The following is an 11,206-nucleotide window of genomic DNA, read 5'->3' on the forward strand; positions in this document are numbered from 1 at the left end:
CTTATAGGACTTATAATTTTTATATGTATTATTTTTACTCATTTTTTTAAATTTTTATAAGCCATGATTTTTTATTATTTTTATAGGTTTGAATCCTATTTTTAATTATATTTTAAAAATAAATAATTCCATAAATTGGCTCAACTAAGTAGGTTCCGAGAAATATAAATCATGACCAAGTAAATAGGCCATGCGTTTAAATTGGAATTTTTTAATTTAGCATTTTTTAATTTGTCGGTGGAATTCCATTTTAATTAAATGGTATGAATATTACAAAAACTGTATTTTGGTTTCACCACTAGAAAATAATAAAATTATTCGAACCGTAATACGATTACAATTCTATTTTCGTAGAACTCTAAATTATTTCGTGATAGGGTACTTGGTTTCATCTTAGTACGGTTACGCCGTATTTTAATTAAATTTATATTTTATTAAATATAAATTTAATTAAAAGGTAAAAAATGAAAAATTTGTCAGATTAAAATTTTAATGCATAAGTGTTCATACATATCTATATTAAGGGGAGCTTACTTAAATAAATGGGACCAACATCATACTCAGAAGATTCCAAAAAGTTATTGGTCTCATGCTATTCATGATCAGCTGTCACAACAGTCCGTTATAGGGTCACATGATCTGATAGTACAATCACATGACTAGCAGTCCCATTACTTTCTTTATATGTCTATCTTTCTATACTAAAGAGACTATGCAGTTATTTTGATATTAGAGAAACTATTTTCTCCTCGGCATCTTTAAAGCATCTCTGCATTTTCTATGTTTTGAGATCTCTGTGATTGTCTTGTTTATAATACTGTTTTGCTGTGACTTGCTTGTATGCTTGTCATCATGGTATCAGAGCCATCCTGATATGCTCTTTGATTTATCATTAATTTTTCATCTGTGTTTTCTACACACTCATTTTTCAGATCTACTTTTTCTGTCTAAATTTTTTCTTGAGAGCTTTTTCCGATTTCATTAAAGATCATGGCCAATAGTCGATTAACATATCAAGATATGGTAAACCCATTGTTCCCGCACCCATCCGATGGTCCCAACTCCATTCAAGTTGAAATCTCCAAGGTAGCTCTGATTATAGATCTTGGAAATGATCCATGGAGATTAGCCTTTCCTCAAAAAGGAAATTGGGCTTTGTTAAAGGCACTGTACCAGTACCAAGCGACGACCTTGCAAAGGCTGAGATGTGGGAAACTTGCGACAACATGGTTATCTCCTGGATCACATCAAACCTCTCACCTGTCATCTGTAAGTCTGTTATTTACATGAGCACTTCTAAAGATATATGGGATAATTTAGAACAACGCTTCTCTTTGACTAATGGGTCTCGTAAATGCAAGTTGAATAGAGATTTATATTAACTTAAACAATCATCTATGCCTGTTAATGAATACTATACAGCTATGAAAACAATTTGGGAGGAACTCGATTCTTTAAATGTCTTACCCACTATTGCCAACCCTTCTGCCGAGATTACCAAATTGCTCTCTGATATTGCAACTCAAAAGGAGGAAAGCAAGTTGTTTCAATTTTTGAATGGTCTAAATGATGTGTACTCACCACAAAGAAGCCATTTGTTACTACTTCAACCTCTGTCAAATGTTGAAAGTGTATCTGCAACGTTACAACAGGAGGAAGCCCGGAGAGATTTAATATATGGCCATAAAACTGAGGACATGGTTGCTTTATATGGCAAGGGACCTTCTTTCAACACCTCCAAGATCTATCAATGTACGACATGTGGTGGAAAAGGGCATACTCAAGACAGATGTTGGACAATCATTGGGTATTCAAAGTGGCATGCCAACTACTTTGGCAATCAAAACACCTCTCAATCAAGAAAAACTTCACAGTCATATGCAGGCAATAAGCCCAAATGGAGAAGTAATGCTAGGACTGGAATTTCAAAATCTGCTAATGTGGCTCAATACTCAGACTCTGAAAATGATACACCTATGTTTTCCTCACAACAGCTAGCTCAACTTGCTCAACTTATGAATCTGGAAAACTCCCAGGCATCCGACTCAGGGGGAGAGATACCTGAGACACCTTTCTCTGGAATGATGAGCTGCAACATTGCCCAGCCCTTCAACCAAAATTGGATCATTAACTCTGAGGCGTCCGATCATATGACACCACACCTGCACAATCTCAAAAGACCAGTACCTGTTGCTCGAAACACGCATATCAATCTTCCCACTGGCTCCACTGTCAATATCACTCATACGGGTACAGTTACTATCTCAAATACTTTGTCTTTGAATGATGTCTTGTGTGTTCCAAATTTTAAACACAACTTGCTATCGGTTCAGAAATTGATTAAGCACAGTAATTGTGAAGTGAAGTTCTTACCTAGTCATTGTATTATCTTGGATAGTGCATCTCAAAATGTTATTATAGTGGGAGAGGCCAAACATGGCCTGTATTATCTAGTTGACACTACTGATCCTGTCAAATGGTTGTCTAATATACAAAAACCTAATGCCTGTCTTGCAAATAATGGAGATCCTGCTAGCATTTGGCATCATCGACTTGGTCACATGCCAATGACTAAACTTCATCTTATTCCCGAGATTCCAAAACCTATCAAATCTGATATATTGTGTGTTACCTGCCCCGTGGCTAAATTCACCAAACTGCCTTTTGACTTGAGTGAACCCCATGCTTCTCATATCTTTGATCTTATTCATCTAGATATTTGGGGACCCTATAAAGTACCCACTAAAGGAAATTTTAGATACTTTATCACTCTAGTGGATGATCATAGTCGATACACTTGGATTACCTTATTGGCATACAAGTCTGATTTTCTATCTGTGTTTCAAACCTTTTATAACTATGTTCAAACCCATTTCGCTAAACCCATCAAAACCATTCGATCAGACAATGCAATGGAATTTCTGGATACAAAATGCACCGAGTTCTTTTCTCTTCATGGTATAGCCCACCAACAATCATGTTCTCATCGACCACAGTAAAATGCTCGTGTCGAACGAAAACATCGATACATCGAGCCCGTCAAGTTCCCCACATGGATCTCCAATTTCATTTTGGTCAAGAAACACAACGAAAAGTGGCGAATGTGTGTCGACTATTCTGATGTTAACAGAGCATGCCCCAAAGATTTCTACCCACTCCCATACATCGATCAGCTGATCGACTCTACAGCAGGAAACGAACTCCTTTCCTTTATGGATGCGTTTTCAGGGTACAATCAGATAAAAATGGATTCTCATGACTGGGAGCAAACGACATTCATTACTCACAGAGGAGTATTCGGATATCGGGTCATGCCTTTCGGGCTGATTAATGCTGGCGCAACTTTTCAACAGATGATGGACACAATCTTTGGCTCACAAATAGGGAAAAACATGTTAATCTATGTCGACGACATGATAAACAAGTCCAAACTCGCCGTTAACCACTCACTTGATCTTCGTGAGACCTTTGAAAATGCTCGGAAGCTTAACTTGCGCCTCAACTCTAACAAATGCTCATTCGGGCTTACATCTGGCAAGTTTCTGGGATTTCTGGTCACACAGCAAGGCATCGAAGCTGACCCCGCACAAACAAAAGCCATCCTTGAAATGGATGATCGAAAATCCATCAAAGACTTACAAAAGCTAACAGGATGCATAGCAGCCCTGCGAAGATTCATCCCACAATCATCCAAAAGATGCCTCCCGTTCTTCGCCACCATAAAAAAATCTTCAAGATCATCACCATTCGAATGAAACGATGAGTGTAAATCCAGCTTCACGGAACTCAAAGCGTTCTTAACAAATCCTCCTATCCTTACTAGGCCAATCCCAGGCGAAGCTCTACGCATTTATCTATCGGGTTCCGACGAAACAGTTGCAGCCGTCCTTGTCCGACTCGACGAAGGAAGAGAGGTTCCCGTATACTACATTTGTCACTCACTGCGTGATGCTAAAACTCGGTACCCTCGGGTCGAAAAGCTCGTGTACGCCTTAGTTATTGCAAGCAGAAAACTCCGACACTATTTCCAAGCAAGGGAAATTCATGTGTTAACAAATGCGCCGCTTAAAAGAATCCTCCACAAACCCGATATGACAGGAAGGCTCGCCGCATGGACCATCGAATTAAGTCAGTTCTACATCGAGTATAAACCACGAACAGCCATAAAGGCCCAGGTCCTCTCAGATTTTGTAGCAGAATTCCAATTCAAGGCCAAAGCGTCAGATCCCGAGGAAGCCCAGCTAAGGCCGTGGCTGTTGTCTGTTGACGGATCATCAACCTCGAATTCTGGTGGTGCAGGGATAATTCTTATCAGCCCAGAAGGGTTTAAAGTCCAGCAAGCCCTTAAGTTCGAATTCCAAGCGACAAATAACGTGGCCGAATACGAGGCATTAATTGCGGGATTAAAATTGGCAACGGATCTCGAGGTAAATATCATCGACATATTTGGCGATTCCCAGCTGGTAGTTAAGCAAATAAGCGGAGAGTTTAAGACTCACAATAAAAACATGGCTAAATACCTTGCAATGACACAAGAGCTGCTCAAGAAATTCTCTTCCTGGAAACTCTCCAATGTTGATAGAACAGAAAATCAGTGGGCTGATTCCCTCGCCAAGTTAGCCTCGTCCAATCTGAAAATGAACCTCGACCCAGTATATGTTGACAGCCTGAAATCCCCCGCTATCGACACATTGATGGTCCACAACATTCATAGTAATCCTGACTGGCGAAGCCCTATCCTCGAGTACATCCTAGAAAACAAACTTCCCATGAAAAAAGTGAAGCTCGCGCTATCATGTTTAAGGCAAGGAACTATTGCACAATCGGTTCAATGTTGTATCAACGTGCTTTAACCGAACCACTTTTCCGATGTTTAAGCCCAGAAGAGGCCGATCAAGCAATCCTCGAGGTTCACACGGGAATATGTGGCAAACATCTCGGGGAAAAGAACCTAGCTCTTAAAATCATGAGACAGGGGATGTATTGGCCCACACTTCGGAAAGATTGTGAAAGTTACATCCGCAAATATCATGCATGCCAACGACATGGGAACGTGAGTCATCGACCCACAACAGAGCTTAAGTCGATACTCGCCCCTTGCCCTTTCTATCAATGGGGAATCGATATCGTGGGGCCCTTCCCAAAGTCTAAAGGTCAATGCCAATACATCGTGTTTGCAGTCGACTACGCGACGAAATGGGTCGAGGCAAAACCTCTCTCCAAGATCAGAGAAAAATAGATGATTAAATTTTTTATGGAATATGTGGTGTTTCAATTTGGAATTCCAACGATTTTAGTCTCGGATAACGGGACACAATTTGTAGGCGCACAATTCGAAAAAGCCTTAAGCGACTTAAAAATCCAACACATCAAGCATCGGTTGCATACCCACAGGCCAATGGCCTTGCAGAAGTAATGAACAGAACCATTTTGCAAGGATTAAAGAAAAGAATAGAAGAAATTCCCCGATTTTGGGTTGATGAGCTCCATAATGTGATGTGGTCCTACAGAACAACACCTCGAAGCGCAACAGGAGAAACTCTTTTCCGTCTCGCGTACGGCGTCGATGCCGTTTTACCTGTCGAGATTATTCTGATTTCCCCAAGAATCGAGGTTTTCGATCCTTCTTTCGCTGCCGAAGGATTATGCTTTTACGAAGACTTACTTGAAGAAACAAGAGAGGAATCTAGACTTCGCATGATCGCACAGCAGGAGGGGACGACAAGGTACTTCAACAAGAAAGTCAAAAATAAGCGATTCGAAGTGGGAGACCTCGTCCTTCGAGATTCCGCCACATCACAGCCAACAATCTCAGGAAAATTGAAACCAACATGGGAAGGCCCATACAAAGTGTCGAAGGTCATCAGCACAGGAACCTACGAGCTCTCGTACCTCGATGATCAACCAATTAAGAATGCCTAGAATGGTATCCACCTCAAGAAATTTTACCAATGATTAACTTTTTATGTAATGATTAAAACTTCGAGGCCGCAGGGCCCTACCAAAAACCAACCCTCGATGCAATGAGGGTCGTTATGAGATCCCCATCGAGGGAATTTAAGTTATAAAAGCTTTCAAAATTACTTTACGAAAACGTCATAATTCATTCTCTGCTTCAAAAAAAAACAAAATAACAACATAAGTTGGATGTATCCCATTAGACTTCAAGTACAAATAATATATGTACTCCCGAACGATGAGCAATAATCGATCCCTTCACATTCAAAACATTCTTACACAACAATTAAGCACTACGCAAACAGACTCAAAAACAAACCAAAGACAATGCATCCCAGTGAAATCCAAGTGGTACGAAAACCTTACATTTAAAATTCCTAACATGGAAAACTTTAGTAGACTAACATAAAAATTACCAAATAGACAATTGAATATCATAAAAATGTCTAAAGGCCACCAAAGCCTCATTCAAAGTACGATTAACAATATAGCATCAATCAAGAAACATCGACTTACAACAGCAGAAACTCAAAATTCAAAATTCATACATCATCTACGGGGCATTCCCTGCCTTCAATTTTTATCGGTCGGATCATCGGGCTGCAAAGCAGCGAGGTCAGCAATGTAATCCTCAAACGAATGCCCCGTGGTGTCCACCCCCGCCCCCTGCATCCTAGCAACACAATGCCCATAACCATCTCCCAGGGCGTTAGCAATGTCCTCGATCCCTTTTTGGACTTCCGCCTTCAAAACAACATTCTCATCGACAATCAGTTTGTACGATGCATTCATGCCGTCGATATGGCGCTCCCAGCCTTCACACTTACTTCTTAGGTCATCGCGCTCTGTCTCAGCTTCTTGAAGCTTCCTCTCGAGCTCCGACACATTCGCATCCCTCGACTGCCCCGAAACCTCCATTTCTCCCACCTTCTTGGTCAACGCGGTATTCGCAGTAACCAACTCCGTAGATCTCTTCTCCAATTCTGAATAACTCATCATAAGCTTTTTCCTCTCAACCCTAAGAGCACTCACTTCCGCTTCCAGTCTCTTGTAAGCCACATCATTACCATCGGCACGAAATTCTTCCACGATATGCATAAAATCTGCGAGGAACTGTCGCAAACCACAAATACAAAGTAAAAAAAATATATATTAAAAAAAGAAGACAACAATACATGAAAACAAAATTCACATACCCTCCCGGCTCGACTCTTACACCTGTCAGCAAGGTCATCTTGACGCCGGCCATCGAAGGCAATCGCGTCTTGGGGAAGATGAAAATGATTAAAAGCCCTCAGCGACACTGTTGTCCCTCCGGTCCAACGCTCGTTGGGTTGAATCTCGACCCTCACAAGCTCCTTCTTGGATCGAGGCTCGCCAGTGTTGGACATAAGAACCCTACTATTGACCAAGGTGATGGTCTTATTCACTCCACTACCTCCCAAAGCTGGCTCGGCAAAATCTCCTCCTCCTAAATGAACATCATCAACCTCACAACGCTCTCTCTTCCGAGGATTCAAATCCCCCAGATCAGCATCAGTCACAACCTTCTCAGGAGCCTCCACAACTTTGTTTCCCTGATCATCTAACAACTCGATGGACACAGAGTGCCCAGCCCCAGAAGCCCCGACCCTAGAAGTGCCAGCACACACTCCATCAGTATTCTTCCTCGATGAACGCTGAATGAGCAACATCATAGCCTTATCCATCTCCTTCCTAATCCCGTTGTCCAAAACCTTCTGCAAAGAAGCTCCAGCCACTAAAACAAAACAAAAGAAGGAAAAGAATCAACGCGTAATACAAAAAAAAGGGGGAGACAAGCAGTAAATAAAAAATATATATGAAAAAGTAATTAATCGATTGAAAATCCCCTCCTACAATCATGCATTTCCAAAAAATCGGGCTCGTTTAACTAAAGATGTGTGTACATCGACCTCAACCCATGAAACTCATTCAGATACCTCACATCGTACTTCTCGAGGTTATTTAAGTAATCGATAGTAAGCTGGCTCACTTTACCACACGGTTTCACAAACTCTAAATCAGGCCCCCCGAAATACAGCCACCTAGCATGGTACCCAGAATTGGAAGATCGAACACTGACAATTTTAACCCTCTTATAAGGACAGTCAAAATAAACATGTCCGTCGTGATACCTAACTGCATATATCAAAAAGAAAAGTTTAAAAGAAGGAGTTCTATTCCTATCACAACAAAGAGCGACGAATCCACTAAGCTGGGCAATGGAGTTGGGCTTCGACTGACTAACCCCACATCCAATAGCCTCGAACATCGCCAAGAAAAAAGGATGCATAGGCAACCGAAGCCCAAAGTGGAAAAATATCATCGGTATCCCGTGCATCCCAAATTCCGGCATCATCCACACCCATTCATCAGTGTCGGTACTCGGTATCGATACCCATTCGACAAATCCACATACGACTTTATCTTGTTAACTGGAGGATCCTTTGTAATATAATGACTCAGATAGTTTAAACTTGTTCTTCCCTCGAACTCTTCCCTACCTAACCGAAGACAATCTTCAACAACCTGTCGTCTCTTTTTTAAGGTCCCAGGACTCGGGGGAGGCGAGGGAAGAGGCCAAATAGGGAAATTCCTCAAGAACTCGTCCTCTTTCATAAAATCGAAGGACCCACACTGCTCTAAGTCAAGAATCTCCAGACTATTCAAATTTAGGAAGGACTCTTGATCACCCTCCTCGAGGGGTCGCTTACCGGGATCTCGACCAGAAATGGTACGGATAGATGACGAACTAGATTGATCCATTAAATGATTGAAATCGAATAAACTAAATCAAGAGAAGCAAGATGTAAAAGAGAAAACAACAAAAGGCAATATAGAAGGTGGAAGATGACTTACATGCGGTTACTGCAGAAGTCGAGAATTTGAGGTGGAATAAGAATAATCCGGCCAGCCGCTACGCTTTTGTTAAGTGAAACAGAAGCCGAACAGTCCAATGCTACAATGTCCAATCAATAGTCACCAGAAAATAAAAACCAAAATACTTATACGTTTCAAAAAAAAAGAAGGAAAAAAAGGAGGAAAAAGAAGAAGAAGAAAAGAAGTAAAATTAAAGTACAACAATATGCACAACACATTCACTCCTATCTCAATACCCTTGTCTTTTTTATTTTTATTTTACTAACATTTAATCCTCTCATTATTTTATTCTTTTTACCACGCTTTGCTCATTTTACTAACTCTCAGGTCCCGAAATAAAAGCGCAAATCTAAAGATAGTTGCTTGAACTAGGAGGAGGACAAATGTTGGACCAAGACAAGACGGCCCAAAAGAGTCCTAGTTAGTATAATTATGGAACATAATGTAAAGCCCAAGAAGGCCCAATTTGTAAGATAAAGCCCAGTTGGGACTTGATATAAATAGAGGACAACAACCTCATTAAAGGAGGTTGGCAAATTAAAGTAAAGAGCTCATCTCCTAAAATTATAGTCTTAGTAATATAGTAATATTGTAAGCTTATCATGTTCTATGTCCAGATTTAATAATTACTTTGCAATTGTTATATTCCTTTAGTTTGATCATAATTTATGATACTCTTTATTCTTGTCTTTCAGTGCAACAGGGTTATGCTTAACATATTCCCATTATCGTCATTGTGGTATCATTTGGATTGTTTTCTTTACTTGGAGGAGACTTAACACCGACAAAGGCATTTACATCACTTTCGTTGTTCGCAGTCCTGCGCTTTCCATTATTTATGCTTCCAAATATAATAACACAGGTTTGGTTGTGTGTTTCCTTGTTCTACATATATCTCATTACTTTCTGGGCTAACATTAGGGGTGAGCAGAAAACCGTACAAACCGCAAAAACCGTCTGCACCGCACCAATCCGCACCGCAAAACGCGTTTTTTAATTTTCGTGGTGCGGTTGCGGTTTGAATTTTTAATAAACTGTGCGGTACGGTGCGGTGCGGGTTGTGGTTTTATATTGGTGAAATGCGGTTCAAACCGCACCGCACCGCAATATTTAATATATATATATATAATAGTTATATTTCATGATTCCATTTATTAAGTTTGATTCCATTTAACATACTAGGAGTGCTTACTTAGTGATCATCTTGATTCTGCAAGATTTGTTGCGTGGTGACCATCCTATTTGTGTTTCTTCAAAAATAATGAGACACATGGTACAAATCCACATATTTAAGAGATAAATCATTTAATTGCCGAGCCAAGTTTCTACGTTAAACTTTACGGTGTGAAATTTCTAATTTGTATTATTGAAGAATATTGGAGACTTTGTTATATTATTCGGAAATTTAATTAATTTAAGTTTTGTATTTATTTAAAATTTTCGAACTTGTAATGTATAAACCGCAGTGAACCGCACCACACCGCACCACACCGCACCGCTTTTTTGTGGTGTGGTTTATGCGGTTTTTGAGGTTACGCGGTGCGGTTGCGGTTTGGAAATTTGATCAAACCGCATGTACGGTTTGGTTTGCGGTTTAGGAAAAAACCGCACCGCCCGCACCACGCTCACCCCTAGCTAACATAACATGTCACTGACAAAACAATTCACTAGCTTATATCAACAGGTGAATACAATATTCAGGAAAATGTATCTTATATCATTACTTTAAGTGCTCTGGATGCCCATGTGGCTCGACAGGTAGCTTTACTTTTAATAACAATAATGAGTTAAGTGGTGCTAGGTTATGGTTTTCTGTTTTCCTACTCTGTAGAAACTAGAACGACGCTGAGCATAGCTAAGGGGTAAATTTACACTTCTGTGTACACTACATGGGCTACATGCCTCAACAATTTTTTCATGGTTTACAACATTGGGCTATTATAATTGTAGTCGCTGTTGATATTTCGATACAACTGCTGTTGCATCTCCAGGTTTTTGAAAAATGTATTAAGGAAGAACTAAGAGGGCAAACAAGAGTTCTTGTGACAAACCAACTACATTTTCTTTCACAAGTAGACAGAGTCATTCTAGTGCATGAAGGAAAGGTGAAAGAGGAAGGAACTTTTGAGGAACTGTCAAACAATGGACAACTGTTCCAGAAGCTAATGGAAAATGCAGGGAAGCTGGAAGAATATGTGGAAGATAATGAAGAAGGCTTGAACATCGATAATAAAATTTCAAAACCTATTGTAAATGGTGAAACAAACGAGGTTCCTCAGGATGCAAACCAGACAAAGAAAAATGAAGGAAAATCTATACTTATCAAACAAGAAGAACGGGAAACAGG

General features: G+C 40.1%; 1 protein-coding gene across 1 annotated transcript; it reads right to left on the reverse strand.

Annotated features, from left to right (window-relative positions):
* Positions 1 to 6,098: 6,098 nt before the first annotated feature.
* On the reverse strand, positions 6,099 to 8,941 carry LOC141705736 (uncharacterized). The gene is made up of 3 exons (XM_074508622.1): positions 8,839 to 8,941; positions 7,155 to 7,717; positions 6,099 to 7,071 (listed from the first exon to the last, which is right to left on the reverse strand). The coding sequence occupies exons 2-3, from the start codon at positions 7,665 to 7,667 to the stop codon at positions 6,532 to 6,534; spliced, it is 1,053 nt and encodes a 350-aa protein (XP_074364723.1). The 5' UTR covers positions 7,668 to 7,717; positions 8,839 to 8,941; the 3' UTR covers positions 6,099 to 6,531.
* Between the last annotated feature and the right edge of the window lie 2,265 nt (positions 8,942 to 11,206).

The sequence above is a fragment of the Apium graveolens genome, unplaced genomic scaffold (genome assembly GCF_009905375.1).
Source record: "Apium graveolens cultivar Ventura unplaced genomic scaffold, ASM990537v1 ctg939, whole genome shotgun sequence".
Taxonomy (NCBI): Eukaryota; Viridiplantae; Streptophyta; class Magnoliopsida; order Apiales; family Apiaceae; genus Apium; species Apium graveolens.

Coding starts and splice junctions, on each gene's coding strand:
- LOC141705736 (XM_074508622.1), bottom strand. CDS start 7,667: ATGGATAAGGCTATGATGTTGCTCATTCAGCGTTCATCGAGGAAGAAT. Junction 7,072..7,154: donor GTAAGAGTCGAGCCGGGAGG/GTATGTGAATTT, acceptor GGTTTGCGACAG/TTCCTCGCAGATTTTATGCA.